The sequence below is a fragment of the Halichoerus grypus genome, chromosome 9, assembly GCF_964656455.1.
Source record: "Halichoerus grypus chromosome 9, mHalGry1.hap1.1, whole genome shotgun sequence".
Classification (NCBI taxonomy): Eukaryota; Metazoa; Chordata; class Mammalia; order Carnivora; family Phocidae; genus Halichoerus; species Halichoerus grypus.
In genome coordinates this window covers 3,045,266-3,070,845 of record NC_135720.1, presented here as the reverse complement: position 1 = coordinate 3,070,845, position 25,580 = coordinate 3,045,266, and the positions used below count along the sequence as shown (strand labels likewise).

General features: G+C 50.2%; 1 protein-coding gene and 1 long non-coding RNA gene across 3 annotated transcripts; one reads left to right on the top strand and one right to left on the bottom strand.

Moving 5' to 3' along the window:
• Positions 1-1,354: 1,354 nt before the first annotated feature.
• SFT2D1 (SFT2 domain containing 1) lies at positions 1,355-18,396 on the bottom strand. 2 transcript variants are annotated; one of them, XM_036122895.2, is made up of 8 exons: positions 18,237-18,394; positions 11,016-11,102; positions 10,392-10,474; positions 9,003-9,084; positions 6,846-6,881; positions 4,938-4,996; positions 3,264-3,293; positions 1,355-1,844 (listed from the first exon to the last, which is right to left on the bottom strand). In XM_036122895.2, exons 1-8 carry the CDS (start codon positions 18,297-18,299, stop codon positions 1,805-1,807), a joined length of 480 nt encoding a protein of 159 aa, XP_035978788.1. In that variant the 5' UTR covers positions 18,300-18,394; the 3' UTR covers positions 1,355-1,804. The 2 variants fall into 2 exon arrangements, with proteins under 2 accessions (XP_035978788.1, XP_035978789.1); XM_036122896.2 differs by lacking the exon at positions 6,846-6,881 and having other exon boundaries at positions 18,237-18,396.
• Positions 18,382-25,278, top strand: LOC144379018 (uncharacterized). The gene is made up of 2 exons (XR_013441003.1): positions 18,382-19,242; positions 24,664-25,278. It is a non-coding gene; the product is annotated as an uncharacterized LOC144379018 (long non-coding RNA).
• Positions 25,279-25,580: the final 302 nt, after the last annotated feature.

Sequence of the window (25,580 nt, the reverse complement as noted above, 5' to 3'; positions counted from 1 at the left end):
CTCATCTGTGGGCCCGCCCAGACACATGCCACTGGATGTGATGTGCTGGTGCCACGGACCAGCCACGGACCTGCCAGGGGCGGGCGGTGACTTGCACTGTGACAAGAGGGGAAGCACTGTGGGGCGGACCAACAGGACAGGGCCCCTCCCACACACCCCCTCCTGAGGACCTAAGTGTGCAGGGACAGTCCGACCCGAACTCTCTCACGTGATTCGTGAGACTCCCCCAAACCACACCCCAGCCAGGGCCTGGCCCGCACTGCGGCAGACCGGTCCCCCTCACCCCACAGGCTCTGAAGCCCACCGCCATGTCCGTCCGTCCTCCCCTTGCCGGGGGGCAGGGGGTGCCAGGACCAGGCTGGTCCCCTCGAGAGGGAACTTGCTCCTCGTCAATGGGCATCGCGGGGTCGGCGACCGGGAGACATAACAAGGTGCACAAACACCATGCCTGGCAGGGAACACGAGCTCGTCAGTCATGAGTCCCCCGTGCCCCCGCCAGCTCCCGAGCACACGGGCCTCTGCCGCCACCTGGGCTGGGACGGAGGGCCAGCGGAGGGCTGTGGGCTTTCTTGTCTGTCCCAGGGCCACCCCCTACCCCCCCACAGACCTCTTTACCAGAGCTCTGCACTCGGCTCTGGGAGCCCCTGCGCTGGTGGGGAGGTAACGGGCTTCCGGGGAGCTCTGCGTACTCACGGTTCCACCCTGGCGCTCCAACAGCGGCCTCCACCTGCGGGACTAGGGCACCTTCCAGCCTGGCTACGTCCGCTCCCCGCTAAGCATCGTGTCGGGTCCCTGGCCTGGCTCTTCGTGCTCAGGACTCGCCCGGTGGCGCTGCCCCAGCGGGCCACCTGGACGGACCCCTCACTTTGGTCTGGCTGAACCGTACACCTACCAGCGATGCAGGATGAAAGGTCACACCACTCCGGTTCCGAAAACAAAAGTCCCCACTGGTAGCAGTGAAACGGAAGAGACATTTCGCCCTCCCTGATCTTGAGGCTTCTGAGGCGTGCTGACAAACACGGAACAGAAAGCCAGGGCTGTCGGGGGCCTGGCCTCTGGAGGAAGACAAGCCTGTCCACGCGGGCCTCGGGCAGGCGCCTCGGCCTGCCTGACCCCAAACGGCCCGGGCGGCCCAGGCCCAGGCCACGGAGGCACGCCTGCAGCATGCTGTCCCTACACCCTGAACGGCACCCTTAGCACTACTTTCACCGTGACACGGTGATCTTCTGCAAACGTGCACTCAGGCGCAGGAGGACAGAGACGGTATCCTACTCATTCTTCTACAGAAAAGCTGCACAGCGCCAGGACTGAATCAATGCCCCCCCAACACATTATAAATTTGACCCAGAAAATATTATTTTTCCAAGTGTGGGTTTATTTCAAAATTGTAAAGATTTATATATTATTTTTATTACATATAATAAGCAATTTTTAGCTTAAAGTAAAAACTTTCACATTTAAAATTTAAAAAAAAGAAAAAAGAAAAACGTAGGCATTTTTAAAGAGCCAAAAAAGCTTGCAGCATAGGTTGATCCTTAAATATTCACATCTTAAATGCTATTTAGAAAGGATTAAAAAAGGAGCTAAAAATCACTTACAATTGGCAATGATTAAAAATGCCTTATTTGGGGAAAAACATGTTAATGAGACATAATGAATTTCATGTTACAAGTATTTAACAGTTGAATCGAGCACGTAGTTTCCACCAGTACACAAAATGGTCTTAATAACCTGTCGCAGCAGCTGTTTGGGGAGTGAACAGAATATCGACTTTCTAAGGCTCTTTTCAAAGAGTTTCTGATTTTCAGCTTAAGAGAGAAGAACAGCATTTAATTACCGCATCCCTGGTGGGGGAAAAAAAAAAGAGAGAAAAAAAACAATGTAATAATCTGCCTCATATATGATGATGTTGGAGAAAACATTCCTGCCAAGAGACAAATGCACGATCACCTCTCTACCTCAGAATTCAGGTGGAGCCTCTGAAGCATTCCCTAACAAAAACTTTGCTGAATATCACCTGAAATCAAGAACTGAAACTTGAAAATAATGTTTTAATGTCTGAAATGACATTTATTTTAGGCAATCTTTTCTAGCACATATGCTAATCTTAATATAAAGAAATAAATGTAAACACCAAAAATAACCTAACAAAAGAATAATTTTTAAAGAGAAATAATGAACTGGATTTTAAAAAGGATAATGTTTATAACGACATCCTCGGAACTTCAAAGAAATATTCACGTTCACTTCCTTCGCCTTTCATATTTTCTTTCCAAAACAATTTGTTTCAACTATTACTTAACATTTTCATTCATTTGAAGTTACTCTTTGTATAGGGATGCACCAATGAACTGGAGATGTCTGAGCAGATCTGTGCATGGCCCTCAAATGCAGGGGTCGGGCCTGGCTTGGAATTGCTGTGGCTTCGAGCTCAGACTCACAGGGCTGGCCATCATTCTAGGTGACCTTTCCCCGAGCTGAGAAACGGCACCAGATCTCCCAGCAGAGGTCCTGAAGACTGGAGAACCACCTGCAGTCTCCGGTCCCACAGCCTGCCCACCTGGAGTTGACCCTGGTCTGCCTGTCCTCCTTGTAAGCACTCATCAAAAAGAACGGGCCATTTGAAATGGGACAAAAATAGAATTTCTACAGTCTCCTTCCTTGTTCATGTTCGGCATACAATTTTGCTGTGCTTCATATGTAACCTATGTTTCCAGATTTTACAAAGAAACAAAGCTGTGCCTCAACAGAGTATTCTTCTGAACTGCTCAGGTTTAAGATTACAGTGAGTTTTGCTTTTCCCTCCACAACTAAATGAATACATTTCTCGGGAAAAATATAAGACGGCAGTTACTCTTGACATGTAAGTATGTTTCTGCTGGCTTAAAACAAACGCTTATGTATCACACGTCATTTTTTCACTAACTTGCTTTATCTTTAATGTAGAATTTGTTTTGCTGGTGTCTCTACGTCCCATGTCCTGATATGTGCAGTCATGGAAGGATCAGGAATTTCCTACCTGCAAGTGTCCAGGTGGCAAAAGCAGCACATTCCCAACCTAAATGCTACATACGTTCAAAACGGTTTCACTTTATATGGCAGACTTCTACTCATCTTATTTAAAAAATAATTTCTTCGGGGGAAGAATGTCAAAGTCCACAAAAAAAAAAAAAAACAGCCTTTTATATCGCATTCTAACGTGCATATGCTAAAATTCACATGTTTGTGTAAAGACCGTGAGAGGACCGGCAACAGCAGCTCACCTTGCATACGGGATGTACGACAGGCTGTACCTGCAAGAAGAGTCCACAGATGTTGAGACCATCTAAATACCGCACTTCCTCACGCCCAGTGGCCTTACCCGAACACCCCAGAAAATATGGCGACATATTGTACATCCTCAAAATATGGCCCCAGACCAGTAATGAACAGCATCATCCAGGAACTGATTAAAAATACAAATTTCTGTGCCCCACCCCCCACCTCCTGAACAAACTCTCTACGTGACCCTGACGCCTGCTGAAGTCTGAGCTGGGGATACTAGAAATGACCCTGTTTTTTCAATAAAAACTATAAAATAACTGAGAATAAACTGCATTCTCCTTTAGGGAGTAAGCCCATCATCAAGTACAGATGACACAATAGAGAAAGCAACACATTATAGAAAAAGGCCAAGGAATTTGACTGAAACCTTGCCACAGTTCTCTGAAACAGAGTGGAACAGCAGGTGGAGAAGTGCACGCAGCATCCGTGGGTGCTCCAGCCGTCAGCGGGCAGAGACCCGGGGCCAAAGCAAAGAGTGATCTCAGAGGGGCACCATCAGGGAGACAGGAAACGGCCACTCGGGGGGGGACTGACCAACTGAGCTCTAAAGACAAAGGGAAACACTCCAGAAACTCTGGTGTTGGGAAAAACATGGAAGTGTGTGGGGTGGAGCTCATCCAATTCAATCACATACGCACTGGGCCTTTCACGCAGTCGAACTGCATGCAGTCCAAACATGACAAGACTTCCGGAGGGGAACGTGTGATCAGGAAGAAGGGGCAGAACAGAACATTCGGAAGGAGGGACAGGGACGTGCGGGCAGTGGAAGGGCCAGGGGAGCAGTATCTATGACTACGTGCAGCTGACTTCTCGGGTCCACTTAAACGTGGATTTTTTTTTTTTTTTCAATAAATATTCCGGGAAATTTTTTTGTTGGAGATTTGCAACAATTTGAAAAAACTTGCAGATGAACCGCATAGCCTAGGAATACCAAAAAGAATTAAGAAACAGGTATTACTGTAAGAATACAGCATCTAAGACATAGAGAAAACATGTACTGATCAGCTTCCAGTCATAGTAGACTCTTAGTGGGGGAGTTCTGGGCACTCAGATGTTACACAGGTGTTGAACCAGGGGGGGCTTGGTGCCCCTCACCCCAGAGGTGCTGAACGGTCACCCGTATTCACTGACAATTCCGATGGGACAGCGCCAGGTGTGACAGGGCCACACTCAGCAGAACGACATCGACTCTGTAATTACCCCTACAGCGCAAAGGGAACGGTAAACCGACATTCTCTGGGGCTTCTCCCGTGACGTGGCCTCACTTCTATGGATTCACGTGGTATCACCTACATTCCTCATCATTTCTCCTTCCCGTACTCGGAAAGCAGTAAATGCATCATGGTGTAAGCGTGCCGGCCCAGCAGCCCACGCCCCAGGCGGTGACCCCCACCCCTCTCTCCACGGCCCGCCCTCCGGCCACCGCCGAGCGACGCGTGCGTCTCACGGGACACTCGGCAGATCTCACTCATCTGACCTCTCCCGAGGTCCGGCCTCCGGGGCACAGCCTTCATCACGTGACAGCCTAACGACATTCCCAGGCTCAAAGGCTCGGAACAAAACGCTTCCCACTGCTCAGGGAATGTTAACTTTCTAATCCCTGTGAGACTTACCAGGTCATGGACAAGAACTGCAATATGCAGAATAGTAAGGCCAGTCCCTTCTTGTGCCACTAACAACAGCAAAAACAGAGAAATGACAAGTTAAGGATTTTTAAAAATATTTTTCACAAGCAAGTTCAATTCCTGCCCTTCAAAATGCAGAGGACAGCTTCGTTTTAATTTTTTTAGTACGACAGGTTTTTTTAAAAAATATTTTTTATTTTGGGTGCCTGGGTGGCTCAGTTGGTGAAGCGTCTGCCTTCGGCTCAGGTCATGATCCTGGAGTCCCGGGATCAAGCCCCGCATCGGGCTCCCTGCTCAGCGGGGAGTCTGCTTCTCCCTCTGACCCTGCCCCTGCTCGTGCTCTCTCTCTCTCATTCTCTCTCTCTAAGTAAATAAATAAGAGAGAATGACAGAGAGAGAGAGCATGAGGGTCAGAGGGAGCAGCAGACTCCCCGCTGAGCAGGGAGCCCGACGCCATGGGACTCGATCCCGGGACTCCAGGATCATGACCTGAGTCGAAGGCAGACGCTTCACCACTGAACCACCCAGGCGCCCCTAGGACGACAGATTTAAGATTCAGTAGATGTGAAGTTTCGATCTGCACATTTCCTTTCTAAAATTCTGCACCTCGATTTAAATACTGCTAAATGTCTGGCCATGGCTCAGAGGCCCCAGGGCAACTGCGGAGGCTCCTTAAAGCCACGTGTCCGGGTCAGAGGACCTCCAACACCATCAACACCCAAACCACGGAGCCGTTAGGTCTCCACCCTCTGTGGGGCCCACACACGTCACTCCTCTCTTGCTCCTGGTGCTAGTTTTTGAAGGAAAACTGCATTTTATTATAATCTCCTAGAATAACGTAAAATGAACAGTTTCTGTGTTAAAATGGCCTATTTTTAGGATTCCTTGTCCATTTTTATTTATATTTGTTCACTTATCATTTTTAGTTAACTGCCTACAAGTAAATAGGCGGTTAGGCCATCCAAGAGCCAGGAATCAATGCCTCACACGGACATGCAAGTACGGCTTAAGAATATTCTTTTGAGTTATCATTGAGAAATGAGGTGTAGTAAGCACTGTCACATAATTGAAGTCAGTCCTTACATCACCAAAATTAAAAAGAAAATCAGAACATTTTTGATAGAATATTCCTAAAACATTATACACTACTCTTTCTTTTTTTAAATGTGCAGTTTTCTTGATAGCTCGAGAACCACCTCAAATCCCTTTGGGAAGTAGACGGGGGGCAATAAATACATATAATGAAGACTCAGGAACACTGAGAAGTGAGCTGAATTGGAAGAGTGTCATTTCCTGGAGGCTAACGAGGAGCTGTTCACCATACCTTAAGAGGTACAAGATTAAGTTCTTTTGCCTTTTTTTTTAAGTGATTTTACATCTTTTTAAAAATTAAGTAATCTTTACACCCAACATGGGGCTCCAACTCATGACCCCGAGATCAAGCTGCTTGTTCTTCCAACTGAGTGAGCCAAGCATCCCCTTTCTCCTCTTTTGGTTCATTTGTTTTCTTGCCCTTTCTCCTTATCAGTTTCAACATCTTGTGACTCAAAATGTAGTCCGGCATCCGCGGCACCCCCCTGCCTGAGGGGACAGCATAGCCAGCCAGCAAGCACAGCAGACAGAGAGAACACGCCCCCAGCAAGAGCCTCTCGGAGCCCAGGAGTTGTTAGAGGAGCTGGGCCTTCTGCCCTAAGAGCAGGTCTGAACTCACCTGTCTGTTCTGGGGGGCAGAGTCGTCACAAGGCTAACCACTAACCTCATGTTACTATACACAATCTGAGGGACACCCAAGCTTGGGGAGTTTTAGACGCCAGACTCTGAGCTCCTTTGGGGCCGTGTGACGACGCGGGTGAGGGGCCACGTTAGAAGGAGGCAGGCACGGCTGATGTAACTTACCCAAAGAGCAGCACACAAGGTAAATATGAAACACAACTATAGGAAAGGAAAGAAAAAATCGCAAATGTGAGTCCTTCCAAAAGCTTAAAAGGATTCATAAACCAACCTGCATTCACTGGCACGAATAAAGCTCTAGGACCGACTCAAGGACACAGCCACGCGAGCTGAACTTACTTACTCTGTGCCAAGTGGACTCCACCTTAAGTCTAGGACTGCACTGTTCCTTGGCAAACTACCAGCACCTAGTAAATAATCCGCTGAATAAATCAACAGAAAAGATGTCTGAGGAAGGATATCAGCTGTTTTGTTTTTAATTTTTTTTTTTTAAGTCTTGTATAACTGACGTCCCGTGTTACATTAGTTTCGGGTGTACGGGACAGGGGTTCAACACTTGCATCCACGACTCAGTGCTCATCACGATACCTGTGCTCTTCATCCCGACGACTGCCGTGCTGAGAAGCGCTCACGTTAACGTTCAGTAACAGAACACTGCAACAGATACTTAGCGCAGCCGGAACACCCAGAAAATTCTACTTTACCTAACTTGACATAAGGAATCTACTGCAATGATTTTCACACGGAAGATGACATCATCACTCATGTCCCTGTGTCCCCCCAAGGAGGCAGGGGGGTGGAGGTGCGGGGCGGGCGACAGCCAACAGTGACAAGCAGGAGGCTGGCAGGCAGAGCCCTGCGTGAGACCCCAGCGCTGACGCCCAGAGCGTTCAATCAGTCGTCTGCTCTCGCCTTCAGCTTTCTCCTCTTTAAAATGAGGACGGTGCCTACCGAGCAGATCAGAACCTGTCACGGCCTGGGTTCGGGCCGGCACTGACAGGATGCTGCGTAAGTGGCAGTCACTGCTTCACTGTCATGATTAAGCACAACTTACGTCAGCAGCAAATCTGAGCACACAGAACACTCAACTGGAAACGCCATGGCTCAGGTCATCACCAAAGTTACGTCCTCTAAATACTTAATGGTCTCTCTTGGGAAACAGTATGTATTTCTAAATGTTTGAACCGCCTTCTTGACTTTATGCTTCTTTGTGTAGAGTACATTACTAAGATGGGTTCCAGGATATCCTAAAGAAAGCCAATCTACATAAAATATTAGTAAAATATAAACCTCTCACAGTCTAACAGCATAAGCTTAGGTAACCCACACAAAGTTGAATATTAATATACTGCTATACATGTTAATATAGGAAATTCAAAATAACTGGAAAAATTAGAAAAATGGTAATAAAATATGATGAAGTTGAATAAGGACCTAAATGAAAAGTTAGGCTAAAAAGGGCTTTTTCCTCTGGTAAAGAGGTGGGAGAAGATTCACACACATTACGGTTGAGAACATTTCCTGACTACACATCTAACCAATTTAGCTGTATTTAAAAGCTTCCTAGTATTACAAGGACATACTAGCTGATGCTGATCCTTAAGTTCAACAACGTGCTTAAAGAGAAATCTGCAAGAGACACAGACAAGCCAATTAGGAAGAAGGGGCTCAGTGGAGAGAGGGACACTTCAGTTCCTTGGCCCATGACACCCAAAACATCAGCCAAGAACCCAAAATGCATGATGTGCAAACTTTCTGACCACAAGCCCACTCCTGCCCCGATTCAAAGATAAATCCTACATTTAAGAGTGATGACCTGACAGCCATGCACAAAACCCATCAAGTGATGAATGGCATCCTGAAAGGCACGGCTCAGAAGCCATGCTGCTGGGAGTACGAACAGTCACACAGGGAAGGGACAGAAGCCAGACGACAGGCTACGTGAATGAAGCCAAGCGTCCCTGAGAAAAGAGGTGAACTGCCTCAGAAGAGACCTGTGTTCCAGCCCCACCCTCCAAAGAGCACACACAGCCATCCGTTCTGAGGTGCTCTATGGGGCTGGGAAATGACATACATCCACCTCTAATCTCCACGTTAATACTCAGAGCTCCACTGGTAGGTATATGCAACAGAAAGCAGGACTGAGCAAGTCAGTCAATTTAAGTAATGTGTATCATCTAAATTCTCTAACACACAGCCTTGAGGATAGGATTATTACATGCAGCAAGAGAAATATAATAGTATATATATAAAAGCGGGCAATTATCTGTAAGATAATGCAAAAAACACTTCTCTAAGTTTTAATTTTCATTATTTACTTACAAGCATAATAATTGTTGCAAGCAATCTTGTCGTTTCAAACATTTTCTTCAGTTGCTTCACGGGTCCCATTAGAAAGCACGTACTTAAAAAAAGAAAAGAAAAGAAAAGTACGTACTATATGAAACAAACAGGAGAACGAAGAGATGGATCTGCTACCTTGTCTGGCTATATAAACATAAATGCTTTAAAGAAAAGATATCTTATGTTGGTTTACTAATAAAAATCTCTCACTAAATCAGTTATATTTTTCCTTAACATTAAAAGCAAACTTTTTCTAAAACCTTAATACTTTATTTTTTTTAACTAAGCTCTAGGCCCAACATGGGCTTGAACTCATAACCCCAAGATCAAGAATGCATGCTCTACCGACTGGGCCAGCCAGGCGCCCCAAAAGGAACCGTGAATCTAGCGTTCTAGGACACACCAATGCCTTCTCACGAGGTATTCGCAGTGCTGTTTCATAGCTCCAGGTGAACGTGACGGCCGGAGCAGTCCCGAATTCACAGGTCACGTGTTCCCAATCTGAGCCAATTCACACACTGCTACCCCTCACCCCTGCACGCTACAGACCAGAACAATGCTCGGTCAGTGCAAAGCCCCCAACAGTGACATGACCTAAACCTGCTGAGCTGGGCTTTGTTCCAGCTTGAAGGGACAGCTCTGCAGGCAAGAGCCCAGGAAAGCCCGTTGAGCTTGGCCTCGGCCACACAGGTTCACCTGACTACCTCTGATCCAGAAAATTCCTGAGCAGACAGAAGGTCACCTCTGAAAGCTCAATGTACACAAATGCAAAACGCATACATGTGACAACGACTCCAACAGACATCAACACACCCGAATGGGCACCAAGATCCTCAGAGAGGGATTCCTGTGCCCCAATCCAAGATGCTGCTGGGCTAGCTGTCCTCACCCTCTCTCTGCTCAGCACCACTCCCGGAGGATCTCCTGGCTGGCTGGGACGCAGTCCGGTCCTTGGCCCCACTGAGACAGGGCTTCCCAAGCAGGGAGCCGAGCGCGGCACCACGAGCCGGGGCTCTGGAGGACGGTCTGCTAGAAAGCCTGCCGGTCACCCTACTGGGCACATCACGGGACACTGATTTACCCTCTCTGTGCTACAACCCCGGGCCATGAGGTGGGGGTGATAACAGTGCCCACTCAGACACTGGGGTAACAGACAGAAACACTTAGCAAGTGCCCCACAGGCTGGCCATTCCTACCGTTCCCACACCGTGATGCCCCGGGCACACAGCAGGGGTCAATAAACACTTATTGGACGAACATAAATCTTGTGGCTCCAGAAGCCATACTATTCGGGAAGTGCCTCCAGGAAAGAAGGCTGGTGATGGTGCCAGCAAACCAAACCTGGAGGAGCCCGACTTCCATACGCACCTGGCTAGCGCAGCGAGATTTCCAAAGGTATAAAACACTGCAAACAGCTTTATGCCACCAGGAAGCCACAGCAATCCGGTCCCCTGAGTTCAGATATATTTTGAAATCATTTTACCATTGTAAGAGCGTAAAATATAAACGTGCTACAATAGGAATGATTATATAATAATGTACAGTTTAAGTATAAATGTGCTAATATAGTCTCTACATCATTTTAAAAAGACAGTTAATTTTCATTGTTATTTGCTAACTGGACTCTTCTGCCTATTTTGCATATAAGTATGTATAACTTAACCGTAATACACCTTCCCTACACATGTGCATAAATCTCACTCTACTTAAATTAATATTCTTTATAAGCGGCAAGTTAAATAGTTAACATATCTCAATTCCTGACTCTACAGCTTTCTACACACATGGATTTTTCTTAAAAAGAATTATTTTCACAACCTATAAACCACCCCCCAAATACGAATTTCTGCATCTCTATATTGATCTCTAGCCCTTTATTTCAGGTGTCTGACTATGTCCCCCGGAAACAGACCGCGGGCTGCTTGCTGGAACTAAATGGGGTTAGTCTGGCCTAAAATATAAGTCATGAGGCAACAGAAGGCTGTAACTCACAAGGATAGAGAAGAAAATGCCGCACACGAAGCAGATGACGAACCACTTCAGCCTGGTGCTGTAGCTGAGGGACGAGGCCTCCAGGACCTTAGGAAGGAAGGGGAGTCAGAACACGTCCCCCGGCTGCCTTGAGCAATCTGACTCCCCGCGGCAGGAGGGCAAAGCTTCCCCTGAATCTGGTCACGTGAGAAGGGTAAGACCCCCCCACCCCCCACTCCCGCCCCAGGCTGGGAAGGGAAATGTAGGCACAACGTGGGGCTCGGGCGGTCTCGGGGCCCCGCTGTTCCCTCTGCCAGCGGGAGGACAGGCATGCCCGCGGCACTGTGCCCCTGGTTTTAACAGCCCTCGCCTGCAGGACAGCAGATGTACCCCGACACGCATGGAATGACAGAATGTATGATACGTATTATAAAATACTCAGTGACTAAAAAAATAGGGGGGAGATGAAATGAGACCAGAAAATGTGGAGCACCACTGAGGCTGGGTCCCGGGCACGCAGGGCTCACCATGCCTCCCTCAGTCCCTGCCTGAGGCAGCAGAGGCCCCCCAAGTGCAGAGCCTGAGACAGGGGTCCTGCTGCATGAACTGCTCTCAGCAGAAACCCTGAGGGAAGTGAGAGGAGCTGACAGGGAAGGGGGGGGGATCATGTGGTTTCAGCTGGAGTTCAGCTTGGGCCTGGGCCGTCAACTGCACCTCAGTGTGGGTCCCGCCCTGAGGCAGGGGGCCAGCTGGCCACGGGCTGTCAGCAGAGTGGGGGCGCCTGCAGGACCCCCACGGTGTGCAGGAGGGCACAGCTGTGAGCCCCTGGGGGACGCGTACATCTGCCTCACAACGGGGACCTGGGCAGCCATCCGTCATGTCTGCCACTGGACACATAACTTCCACTTATTATACAAAGTCCATTTAAAACCAACTCAGGAGAGCCCTAGGTATCTCCTCAACCATTACTAAAAACCCATTTTTTAAATGATCACTTATGCTAGAGCAACAGCATTCCTACAGCAAACTGTAACCAAGTCACGTGGGCAGAGTGGACATCACCAGGCATTCCTTCTACAGTAATCCAGACGCAGCTGTAGACACATTCCGATTTCTAAGTACACTCAGAACTTATTTTCCAATGACGCTGAAAAAATATCAGCAATGGCTATTTCAGGAAACTAGAAATATATATTAAGAATTTTATATCAAAACTTGATTTCTAACTTATATTACCATAAATGCTTAAAAATAAGATCATATGCTTATAATGTATTCTCAAGAATGAAGCAAAAACAGAAAATACCTTTCACTACATTCCTTACCTCAACCAATTAACCTGGGAATCCTTATGCAGCATGAAAAATAGATAAAAATAACTAAATAAAGATCGTAAGTGCAACATATATCACTTAACACATTTTAAATGGTTTGTAAAATTTGCTTTAACTCACATTCTTGTTTCCAGCAATGTCACCTGTTTAGAGCAAAACTACTGTTCCACGTTAAACAAAGAATGGACCTGCCTATGAACACGTCCCAATGTCATGCTTCCTGACTAGGAAGAGGCCCCTGCAGTGCTTCCCCTCCGCAGAGCCCCGCGACCCCGAAGACCGCTCACCGCAAAGCAGCTTGCGGTTGGTGCACCCCGAGCAGTGTCCCACGGGGGCCGAACTGGGAACCGGGCAGGGAGAGTGCAGTGAGTGGGGACAGGTTTACAAATTTACATTCCCCCCCACCCCTTCCTAAGTTCAGCCGCTGGTTTTCAAGAGCCAGTTCATTCTTCTCTCAACCTGGTCATTTATATAATTGCGGGTATTTCCCCCTTATTACCATCTTCCAAGTAATGATCTTTAAAAGGAAACAAGTTATTTCCATTTGTAAATATGGAATATTCAACCCACAAGCAAATGACTTGCCTTGAGCTTTGCCAACTGTCCAGGACACGGAAACAAATCACAGACTCCCTGACGCCTCAGTGGGACAACACGCAAGAACACCTGACACTGCGTTCTCCACAAAGGAGCCAGAAGGAGCCCGGACCCTCCAGCCCCGCTGCCCCAGAAACATTCAGGTGCGACCTTCTGGTCCAAGCATGATCAGGAAGAAGCGCAGCAAAACCAGCAACGGTACTGATTTCTTAGAGGTTGTCTCAGCAAACAGATACGCATGCACACTGGCACAATTACTCTACTTGTTTGTTATCAAAGGCGGAGGAAGTGGGGTGCCTGGCTGGCTCCATCGATTAAGCGTCCAGCTCTTGGTTTTGGCTCAGGTCACGATTTCATGGTCGTGGGATCGAGCCCCATGTCGGGCTCCTTGCTCGGTGGGGAGCCTGCTTCTCCCTCTGCCTGTCACTCCCCCTGCTTGTGCTCTCTCTCTCTCTCACACTCTATTTAAATAAATAAAATCTTAAAAAATAAATAAATAAAAATAATTAGAAAAACAAAGGAAGAGGAAGCAAAGAGAAAGCCTCTTGTCAGCAGGAGAGACCCCCCTTTCTCTGGTGCATTCCTCCTGCTGCAGTAAAACAGCACCCCCGGGAACCAGAACGCGACTGATTGAAAAAGAATAGTTGGGAAACATGTTCCCGGCAGCAGCAACATTAGAGATGACAGAATGAACCTGCGGCCCAGTGGGTTCTTGCTTTCTCCTAGCAATGGAGAAGCCAGGAGGAGAGCCCCCAGATCACAAAGGGGCAGCTGTCTGGGCCTGAGCCTTGCTCCGGGGCTACGGCGCCCCAACAGTGGGAACGCGGGGGGCCTTCAGCGAGTGAACACCACAAATGCAGCACTCCTACAGGGCCTCCTTCAAAACGGCAGTGGCGCACACAGAGGTAAAGGTGAGCCGCCGCGAGCTCAAGGAACAGGTGCGCACAGGCGCTCTCCAGCGGGATGGTGGCCGCACGGTCTCAGGTGCCCTGCTCCTTAGCCTCCTCCGAGACTAGCAGGCCCTCCTCCCTCTGTCACCTACTGCTCTCCCTGTCATGCTCTCTCACTCGGGACCCCCGATCACAGGTCCTACCCTGGATCCTGGCAGAATCTTGGATGATTCCAACATCCACATGGGCAGCCCAGCGTCTCTGCTCCTCGGCCCCCCCCCCCATCTCCATGGCCTTTGCCCTCCACTCCACTCAGTGACCCAGGACACTCTTAACCACCCAAAATCACTCCACATCCAAACTTCAAGCTGCTGCTCTTAGGCCCCGATGTCGTCCTGGTGGCACGCGGATCCACCTGCTTGCGCCTGGACTGCCCTGCAGCCTCTGGGTCCCCCATCCAGCCCACAGGTCCTTCTTCTCTCTCTGCAGAAACGACATGCTCCGTCAGCTCAGGAAGACATTTAAAATTCCCCTTCTGCTGCATCCATCTGGCAAAATGCCACCATGACTCAAGCCCGCTTCTTCTTCCTCTGGCCAGTCATGTGGCAGAACCGGGGGGGGGGGGGGTCATAACCAGGCCATCACCACCTTCCCATGGGCCCTGACGCCGCCTGCCTGGCAACCTGACGTGGCGGATTGACGGGCGCCGTGAAGACAACCCCCCTTCTCACTCCACTGCCCACGGGCTATTCCAAACCTCCGGGTGTGGCCCTGACACTCCTGTGTAGACAGCTTCCCTCCTTCACACAGAAAACACAAGCCACCAATGTGCCCACCCTCCACTGCTTGCTCCCACCAAACCACCGAGCCCCCCTCAAGAACACCTTCTCCTCCTTTCCGCGGATGACCGCAGAGGGGCTGAGGTCAATCCACCTGCTTTAGAGCCCAAGCCCTCGACCTTCTCAGGGAACGTGCAGTATCGGCTGCTCCCCGCTCTCGAGAGTGACCCCTGTGCTCTCCCTGAGACCCTTCCTACCAACCTGTATGCATGATTAGGCCTCTTCCAGCTTAAAGAAAAAACTCACTTGATTTCACTCTCCAGCGTCTGCTCATTCATTCCCTCAGCAAATACTACTGAGCGCTCCCAGGTGCTTGTCCTTGCTGAGGGCTGGCCCTCTGCACACCCTCCTCCGTGACGTCAGCTCCTCGTGTTTGGGGGTCCCTTGACAGGGAGCAGACCGCCGCCCGGTGCCCAGACCACGGGGGATATGGCACAGAGGGAAGCCCCCCTCGCTTCCAGCCTCTTACTACTGTCACAGAAAGCAATCCGAGGCACAACTCGCTCTGTCATTTTAGCCTACTGCTTTCTTTTAAGATTTTATTTATTTATTTATTTATTTGAGAGAAAGAGAGAGAGCACAAGTGAGCACACAAGCAGGGGGAGCGGCAGGCAGAGGGAAAATCCTAAGCAGAACCCTGCTGAGCAGGGATCACGATGCAGGGCTCGAACCCAGGATCCCAGGATCACGACCTGAGCCAAAGTCAGACGCTAAACAGACTGAGCCACCCAGGCGCCCCGGCGCATTGCTTTAATCAGCTACTCTGACCCCGACTGCCCAGCAGCTGAGCTCGACGCTGGTGACAAAGCTGTGAACGTGGTAAGGTGGCTGTCCCCACACCAGCAAACGCCCACATACTAGGACATCAGGTGCCGTGTGTGCTGTAGGGAGGAATTAGGCAGTTCCAAGGGTGGAGGGCAGGGCGGGCGATGCTCCCTCAGCTGCGTCGGGAGTCGTGCTACAGGCCTCTGGGGGGCTGCATCGGACAGAGAGCTGACCGACGTGGGGACAGCATCAGAGGAGAGAGTCCTCTCCTCCCCGTGACACCAACCTCCCCCCAGATCCAGGTCCTCATCTCACACTCCAGAAACCGCCTTGCCACCCTTGTCGGATCCCCGCGAGATGCAGCCCACACAGGTTAAGGCCCAGTAGGCAAGCCCCGGGAGCCAGGTTGGGGCATCCCAGCAGCCATCAGGCCGCTGAGCAGAGCACAGTCGTCCTGGGGGGCCGCGGGGGGAGGTGGGGAGGTTGTGCAGAGGGCTGAGGCGCCTCAAGCAGAGCTTAGACCTTATACCGAGTGCTACAGGAAGCCATGTGATCGGTCCGGACCCTCTCGCACCTAGCTCCATCTCTCCCTCCCTCCATCTTCCCAGACATCTCACAAGGAGGGACCCTACAACTCTGGCTACTCTGCCTCTTGCCTGGCCTCTAAATCCCCTCAGCAGGATGGTGGGGCAGTCCCAGATCTCAGAGGCACCCCCCATCTCGCCACCTCCCCAGTCTACCCTGAGCCAATCCCATCCAGTCCTCCAACCCGCACCCCACGTGCGTCCTGCCACACTCCCAGGACATCCCCCTAGACACCCTCAGCAAGCTCCCCCATCCTCACTCTCTGCCCTGCCAGGTCCCCGCCTCCTGCTCTCTGCACTCTGGTCTCCCCTGCACTCTCCAAGCGGGGCCTATCTCCTCAGGCCCACGCATCCTGACCACTGGGGACGGGAAGTGGGCTAGGTGAACGCACCTCCTCACTGCTGTCACGACCATCCTGGGGTCACCCCCACGCCACACCTCTTGCTCTTCTAAGGATTTTGTGTGGGGCTCACTATCATCCCTCCACTCCTGTCTTAACTGTTGGTGATTCCATCACTGGAGTAAGCAAGCCTTCCAAAACTATTAGGATTCCTGGTTCCTCGCCCTCTCTCCTCCAATGATCTCTGCACCTTACATCAACCACCAAGCCCCTTATCTACAGTAATAAATGTGCCATCATCTCAAATCTTTCCACGATCTCAATTTCAAGTATCCCCCTTTCCAACCACCACCTCCTACCCTCTAGCATCCCTAGTTACCCAGCCCACCGATGTCACCACTCACTCCCCCTTCACACCCCCGACCCCTGCTGCCCGCCTATAATCAGTCCTGCGTACATCCTCAACTTCTTTGCCCTCTGCACCTCTGATGTGTTCATTGGGCAGCATCCAAACCCTGGTTAAATCCAACTCTGCCAGCCCTGCCCTGCACTCCTGCTGCTGAATCTGGCTCCCACCTCAATGTCAGGACCATTACCCACAAGGGGGGCCTTTGTGCCGCCGACAGTCCCACCGTTGCTCCCTGTCCATTCATTTGTCTATTCGCACCTTCTTCCTGAACCTCAACACTCACCGCCCCCAAACTTCCAACTGGCAACCTTACTTCCTATTTCAGTGAGGACAGAATCCTCTCATGCTCCCAACTCAGCATGTGGGGAGCTGTGCTGCACGCTCTCTCCCCCCTCCTCCCATCAGCCCGCACGAGCTGGCCACCCACATGCCCAAGCAAACACTCCCAACATCTTTCTCCCCTCTAGACTGCGGGCTCAAGAGAAGCGACACTATCACCCTCACGGTCCCAAGGTTCAGAGCAGCTCCGTCCAACAGAACTTCCTGTAATGAAATGTCCCACTCAGTACCGTCCCGTGCAGCAACCACTCACACGTGCCTGCCGAACACCCGAAATGTGGCTGGCGTGGCTAAGAAAAGAATTTTACGTCTTCTTTAATTTCTACTAGTTTAAACGTAAGTGGCCACATGCGGCTTGGGTACTGCACCGCACAGCACACGGGCTCGGGGCAAAGTGCAGCACAACACAGATGCAGTGAGTGAGTCGGGCCGTTACTGCCGCACTGACACCTCTCACCGCCCTATTAGTGGGTTCCGTGTGACCATCATCGTCTGCCCAACTGGTTACGGGTCCAACGAAAGCAGACGCTGCCTCGTGGTCTCTGGACCCTCACAGACTGGCCTAGCGTCTTGGCCGCAAGAAGGGCTGAATAAATAGGACGGCGGAGGGAGTTGGGCAAGGAAAGGGACAAACGAAAGACGCTTCTGCAGCACACTCGGTTCCAAGCGTTCCACTTCTGGGGCGGGCAGAGAAGGGCTTGCAGCACGCACACGCCAGACAGCAGTTCCTGCTCCTCGGCTATTTTTAATTCTTCCACCAGAGGAAGTAACCTTCATCGAGTTCACCCCCCTCTCGGGTGGTAATGAAGGAAGTAACCCTCACTCACCCCCCTCCGTGGCCCTATTTCCAAAAGACACACACCCACTCGCGGCACCTCATTCTCCTCCAGGGGCAAACCCATGCAGCGAAGCTCAGAACTCGGCTTCCCGCAGCTCGCAGGACAGAGCAGCTGCCCACCTGCCGGCGCTGCCCAGCCCGGCTGCAGAGCCCAGCGCAGCGCAGAACACTGGGCCCTGCAGCCGGGGCGTGGGGTGGCACTTAAGGCTTCTGCAGACCCCACGAAACCCGGAAAGCTCCCCAGATTCTTCCCGGGAGGCGGGCAGACCGGCCCCCGCCCAGCCCGTCCCCGCCGCGGCCCGCTACCTGCGCGGTCAGGCCCTGCTCCTCGTCGTCCTGGCCGTTCAGGACCCGCCGCAGCTTCTCCATGGCCCTGCTCCCCGCCGCACTAGCGGCCCCGCTCGCCGGACCCCCACGCTCTCCGAGAACCCGGAACCCGGAGCCCCACGTGACCGGACATCCGGGCCGCCGCTTCCGGCGCTTCCCAGCAGCGCGCGCCTGCGCGCCGGGGTCCCGCGAGCCGGGCCGGGCCGGGAGTCTGCGCCAGGGGGCGCTGCGCTCGCGGGCCCTGGGGCTCGGGCTGCGACTGCTGCGGTCGCTGCTTCCCATCACCTGGCGTTGAGACGCACAGCTATGGCCATAGGATGAACGCAGGTCTTCACGCGTGAACTCCACGCTCGGTGCCGCAGATCCAGAGCCAGTGCTCCAGACCTGAGCCCCCCACTGCAGCCCCGGCGGCCGGGGCTGCAGGCCTGACACCCAGTACTGCAGCCGTGACACCCAGTACTTCAGCTCCAGCATCCAGTACTGCAGCCCCTGCATCCAGTACTGCAGCCCTGACACCCAGTACTGCAGCCCTGACACCCAGTACTTCAGCTCCAGCATCCAGTCCTGCAGCCCCTGCATCCAGTACTGCAGCCCTGACACCCAGTACTGCAGCCCTGACACCCAGTACTTCAGCTCCAGCATCCAGTACTGCAGCCCCTGCATCCAGTACTGCAGCCCTGACACCCAGTACTGCAGCCCTGACACCCAGTACTTCAGCTCCAGCATCCAGTCCTGCAGCCCCGGCCTCCAGTACTGCAGCCCCTGACACCCAGTACTGCAGCCCCGGCCTCCAGTCCTGCAGCTCCAGCATCCAGTACTGCAGCCCTGACACCCAGTACTGCAGCCCCGGCCTCCAGGACTGCAGACCAAGGTCCAGTACTTCACACCAACATCCAGTGCTGCAGACCCGACATGCAGGGCAACAAATGCGTTGCGCAGGCCTGACACCAGAAGAATACTGGGGCCAGTTTGGGAACACCGACAGGTAGGGTTTCGGTTCTAAACTGGACATCTCCTTACTACAAGTGAAGTTTTCAAAATATCTTCATTTGCAAGGAGTCAGCGGGGGAAGGGCAGACTTTGGGGCAGATGGTTCTGTGTTCTGATTTCAGCCCTGCCACTCACCATGTGGCACTGGGAACCAGCTCTTCCCAGCCTAATCGCCTCAAGACATAACACCTACTTCAATGGTTAAATGAGAATAGATATACTGCACCTGATCTCAGGCGAAATAGCAGGAGGCTGCCTTACTCTGTTTTACTTGTGAGTGTACTCACTGACTCAGTTTATCTTCCAACTAGGAATTTGAAAGAGTGAAACCCTACTTACTAGAGGAATAACTAATCCAACCCATCTTTCCAGTTTTGCATAAACACTGCAAACCTTCAAAAAACTGTCTGCTGTTCTCTGGTTGCTCCAGGGTGAATGAACACTAGCCCATGGGGAAGAAGCATTTTTTTCCTTATTACCCACCATGGATATTTTAAAGAGAGATTAAAAATTAGGACTACCTGTACAATATGAATTTCAGAGTATCTTGGAGCTTTCCGTAAATATACTACTCTAAGGTCATCAAGTGATAGGTTTTGCTTTTGAGTTTGGTAAGATCATAATGAAAATGTCTATTATTTTGTTTTGTTACATCACCCAGATTCCTAAAATCTGACAATTAAAAGGTGATCCCCAGGGACTTTTGTTATCCATCATAATGCCTTCAGCAGAGATTTTATCTCATCTCAGATAAATACAGATATTATAAAGACCCTAAAAAAGCAGATCATACACTTGCTCAAATAAAGCAGTCCAATGTTCAGCATCTTTTGGGCAGAAAATACTTACATTTGGCCTATTTATACTAAAGTGTGAGATCTTATCTTTTTGTCCTTAATTTTAAAAGATCAGAAAATAGATGATAAACATCTGCTATAAGATAAATCTCTATGCTTCTAACTAATAAAAGAGTAAATACATCTATACCTTCTGTAAAGACTTCCTTTTGAAGTATAGTAACTTTAGCTTTCCATATGCAAAAAGAGGAAAAAATGGATATCTCTGGTAATGGACAGAAAGCTTTCCAAGGATATATGAGATTGAACCATGTAAAACTGACAATGTCTAACTACTTTTAACCTAAAAAGGACAATTTCCTATGTTTCAACCCGTACTTGGGTATAAGACATTTTACTTGGAAAATAATACTGAACATTTAAGAATGTGGTTTGGGTTTTTTCACTTCTTGTACCTCCTGAGCCAGGCTTAGTTTCCTGAAAAATACTGCACAAAGTGTATTGAGGGTGTGACCCCCAATGCAAACAGTGAAATCGTGGAATCTAGGCTCTGAAGCCAGACTGCCTGAGTTAAAGACCTGGCTCCCCCACTTTGTAACTCTGGGATTTTGAGCAGGCAACCCACACTATTTCACTTTCTCATGTGTGAAAATGAAGGTGATAACAATTCCTACCTTGCAGCATTGTTATAAGGATTGAATAAAAAAATTGCTGCAATGGATCCTCATTTTTCATGGGTTCCGTATTTGCAAATTTGCCTAATTGCCAAAGTTCATTTGTAACCTCTAAATCAATACTTGCAAGTGTGTTCATGGTAACTGAAGGACAGGTGCAGAACAGCATAAAATTTGAATCATCTGGGGCACATGGTCCCCGCTAAGAGGGAGCAAGCTGATGTTCTGCCTTCTCATTTCAGTTCATACCATAAACAAGTGCCATTTTTGTGGTCTATTTAGTGTCATGTTTTTCACATCTTTGTGCTTTTTGTTGATTTCTTTTTTTAAGACTTCTCTTTTTTAAAGATTTTATTTATTTATTTATTTATTTATTTATTTATTTATTTATTTATGAGAGAGAGAGCATGAGTGGGGGAGGGACAGAAGGAGAGAGAATCTCAAGCAGACTCCCCAAAGAGTTGGACATTCAACCAACTGAGCCACCCAGGTGCACCTTTTGTTGATGATTTCACCGTTTTAAATGGTCCCCAAGCGTAGTGCTAAGGGCTGTCTAGTGTTCCTGCTCAGGAGGAGGCCTCGGCTCCCAGGCTGCTTTCCCTGGGACCATGGTCCCCACACCTGAAATCAGCCCCTGCCCGCTCCCCCTGCCTCCCTCACTTCCCCTGATCGCAGGAAAGCAAGAATAAACGAGGCAAAGACCAGGCCAGAGAGGAGAGCCTGGGTCAGGGAGACAGAGGTCTCCCCGCTGGGGGAGTGGGCCACGGGAGCTGGAGACTGGTCCTTTCTGCAGGCCCAGCCCACCCTCCAGATGGGAGCCTCCGTCCTGTGTCAGGAACTCTGCACAAACCACCACCCCTTATTCCCACTTTGGGTGAATGAGGCTTGGTTCCCAGAGAGCTTCTTAGGAGAGGAGCATCATACAGGGATGTGGGAGCCCTTCCCTTGTGGCAGCACTTCCAGCATTTTGAAAAAAGATACTGTAGAACTTTTAAAATGTCCTGTTCCCTCCTCTAAGATCTCATGTAGCACTTGGTAGGAAGTATCAAATGTGTCCAATACTCTTAAGCATTCAGGTAGGAAATGACACTTGAAATTGAATTAGAAGTATCTTGGAAAGAGTGCAGAACCCCTAAGTTTGGAAAGATGGAGTAATGTTTAATCATTGGTCTTTTACTCTCTCTCATGAGCTTGTCTCAACCACTTCCCTGGACATGGTAGCAAATCTTGATACAAGTAGTAACATCATATCCTCCTTAAGGACTAAGCCCCCCCCCTCCCCGCCCCGCTTTGTGAAGGAACAAATCAGTAACCAGTGAGCAGGTCTGTGGCCAGAGTTACCCGAGTCCTTCACAGCAGAAGGGGTCTGGGTCAGAGGGGAGCAAGGTGGGCCTGAGCAGAGGGAACAGGACTGCTTGCGAAGGTGTGGGTGGAAAGCAGAGATTCCTGTAGTTGCTTAGAAGTTATAGAACTGAGCTGAGAAGAGACGATACAGGCCTCGGGAAAAACAGCCTAAGTTCTAATCATGCTTCCTGTTTTTCCAAAGAGACCTTAATTCTCCCTGTCGCATTTCCTGGTCCTGTTCCTGACATCCCCCCGGAAACAGAGTGAGCTGCTCTGACCACCACTGCCAGGAAGGTGACAGGAGGGAGGTGGCCGATTACAACAGAGCGCTAGCTCCATTCCCACACTTGCACTGAGGCCGCAGGGATCCTGCGCTGATCCAGAGGCACACCCGCCCCGAGGGACGGCAGACACGGAGGCCAGGATGTCCCAGGGTTTGAGGAGGCCGGCGGTCCCAGCACATACAAGGTGTGCGGGTGGTCAGCATCACCTCTGGCTGCTACGTCCAGGCTGGCCCCACCTGCAGCCACTCTCCGTGCACTGGCTGGGGAGGCCCTTTAATGTTTTTATTTATTTCTTAATTTTTTGGTGTGGAGGTCCTTTTTAATCTGTTCCACTCATTCTTCTGCTTAAAAGCTTTCCACTCCCCCCATGTTTTTAGAATAAAGACCACAGCGATAGTCGTAAAGGACAGAGTAAGTTAGCATAATACAGAGAACTGGTCAGTCTTCTTTCCTCAGAAACTCACATGATTAGCCAGACCATCCTGCTCAAAGTCTATGAAATCTGTGCCCCACCTAAAAGCCTTTCTCTACTCAGTTCTCGTTGCTTGAAATCTTACTTCCCCAAAATGCCTTGTCCCCCACCCAAGCTTCTTTTCTTGGCCAGTTCTCACTTGACCTGTGGGTCTCCTTGGAGAGCCTTCCTGGACCTCCCAAGACATGGCCAGGTGCCCCTCCCCGTGCCCTCCTAGCTGCTCTGTCCATCCCGCACAGACTCACCAATCACTCTGCTGATCCTGTCCCCAGTCAGCTGCCCCCCGAGACAACCTGGTTCGTGTCCTGGCCCCATCCCGGGGCCGAGAGCCCGGCGCTGGAAGGAAGCTCAGCATGAGTTCCTCTAATGAATAAATGAGTAACAATAACTAGAGCATGTTAAAGAATCTGAGGTATAAATTGCTTCCGTATGACATCTAGGGTTGACTATAGAGGAGAAAATAAATCCAGATGTTAATTAATGAACAGTTATTTCTTGCATATGTCCTGTGTGGCCATGCTACCTGGGTCGGCAGCGTATGTCCATGGATGAGTGACAGAAGTCCTGTCCCTACCCAGTGATGGAGCTGGCTGGGAGAGAAGAGGCTTTAAGAAGTCATTATAATGGGCAAACAGCCAAGCCATGGGATATTACTCAGCCCTAAAAAGAAACAAGCTATCAAGTCATGAAAAGACATGGAGGAACCTTAAATGCACATTACTAAGTGAAAGAAGCCAATCTGAAAAGGCTACATCCTGTATGATTCCAACCACATGACATTCTGGAGAAGGCAAAACTACAGAGACAGTGAAAAGATCGGTGTTTGCCAGGGGCTGGGGAGAGGGGTGAACAGGTAGAGCACAAGGGGCCTTTAGGGCAGTGAAACTGTTCTGTATGACACTGTCGTGGGGGACACATGTTGTCACATTTTTATCAAAACCCATAGAATGTACAACACAAGGAAGAAACCCTGGTGTAGAAGACGGACTTCAGTTAGTAACAATGTATCAGTTGGCTCATCAATTGTAACAAACACTAACGAGCCCTAATGCAAGATGTTTATAGTAGGGGAAACAGGGACCGGAGAGGCAATATATGGGAACTCTCTACTTTCTGCCCTTTTTCCAGGAAACCTAAAACTGCTCCAAAAATGTATTAATTTAAAAAATAATAATATACCACTGAGTTCGTTGTAGTTGTGAGCATGGCTCTGTAAGGACATGCAGGTTTCCACAAGAGCTGTGCCTGGGAGCTCTGCTGGTCTCCGCAAGCAGGAGAGGCCACTGAGACCTCAGGAATGAGTGGGCACAGACCGCGGAGAGGGACTCCAGGAGGAGGGCGATGCTCATGCGAGGCCTTGAGCTGGGAAGGAACTTAGTGTATTTGAAACAGGAAGAAAGTTGTGAGTGTACGTTGTTTGGCTGGTTTGAGCAGCACAAGAGGGAGGAGCACAAGCAGGGAGGAGCCTGCTTCTCCCTCTCCCTCTGCTCCTCCCACTCGTGCTCTCTCTCTCTCTGACAGATAAATAAAATCTTTAAAAAAAAAAAAAAAGAAGGAAAGCTCATTCACTCAGACAGTCACTCAGACTAAGCCCGATGCAGGACTCGATCCAGGGACTCCAGGATCATGACCTGAGCCGAAGGCAGTTGTTTAACCAACTGAGCCACCCAGGCGCCCTCAAGAGAGAAGTTTTTATACCTCGATTCCCCAGGAGAGAAACTGCCTCCCTAGGGGAGGTGGGAAGGAGCTGACTGGGGAAGGCTTGCAGACCATTGTCTTGGTCGGTTTGGGCCATCACAACAAATACCAGACTGCGCAGCTTACGGAAATTTCTGTCCCCCACAGCTCTGCAGGCTGGAAGTCCAAGACCAAGGCGCTAGCTGATTCCGTGTCTGGTGAGGGCCCAGTTCCTGGCTTGTGGACGGTCGACTTCTCCTGGTGTCCTCACATGCTGGACAGAAAGGAAGCTCTGGTGTCTCCCTCTTTTTATAAAGGCGTTAATTCCATCATGAGAGCACCACTCTCGTGGCCTAATCTATCCTAATCTCCCCCGGAGGCCCCCTCCAAATACTATCGCCTTGGGGATTAGGGTTTCGACATATGAAGTTTGGAGGGACGTAAACATTCAGTCCATAGCAAGCTTGTTAAGGATCTGGAATTGTCACCTCTGAAAGATGGGAAGCCATTGAATTTGTCACATCAAATGCGAATGGGACACATCAGATTTGCGGTTTTTAGAAAGCTCGATCACTCAGGACACCTGGGTGGCTCAGTCGGTTAAGCATCTGTCTTCGACTCAGGTCATGATCCCCGGGGTCCTGGGATCGAGCCCCAAGTCGGCCTCCCTGCTCAGTGGGGAGCCTGCTTCTCCCTCTCCTTCTGCTCCTCCCACTCATGCTCTCTCTCTCTCTCTCTCTGACAGATAAATAAAATCTTTAAAAAAAAAAAGAAAGAAAGAAAGCTCATTCACTCATGCTTGGAAAGTGGGTCTCAGAGGGCAGACGTGGATGTGCACCATCTCTTAGGGTTTGTAAGGTGGGCCAGAGGAGGGAGGGGCACCGTGCCTTAGACAGCGATGGCGTGGAAATGGGCAGAGGGAACAGTCACCAGACTGACGATGGGATCCGCAGGCCTTGATGGCTCGCAGAGAGGGTAGCAGTAGGGGGGCTCCCGGGGTGGGCACGGAGCGTGGTGCGCAGGTGGACTGGAGATGGAAATTTGGGGGGCATCTGGGTGGAGCCCTAGTGGTGCAGGAAACCCCC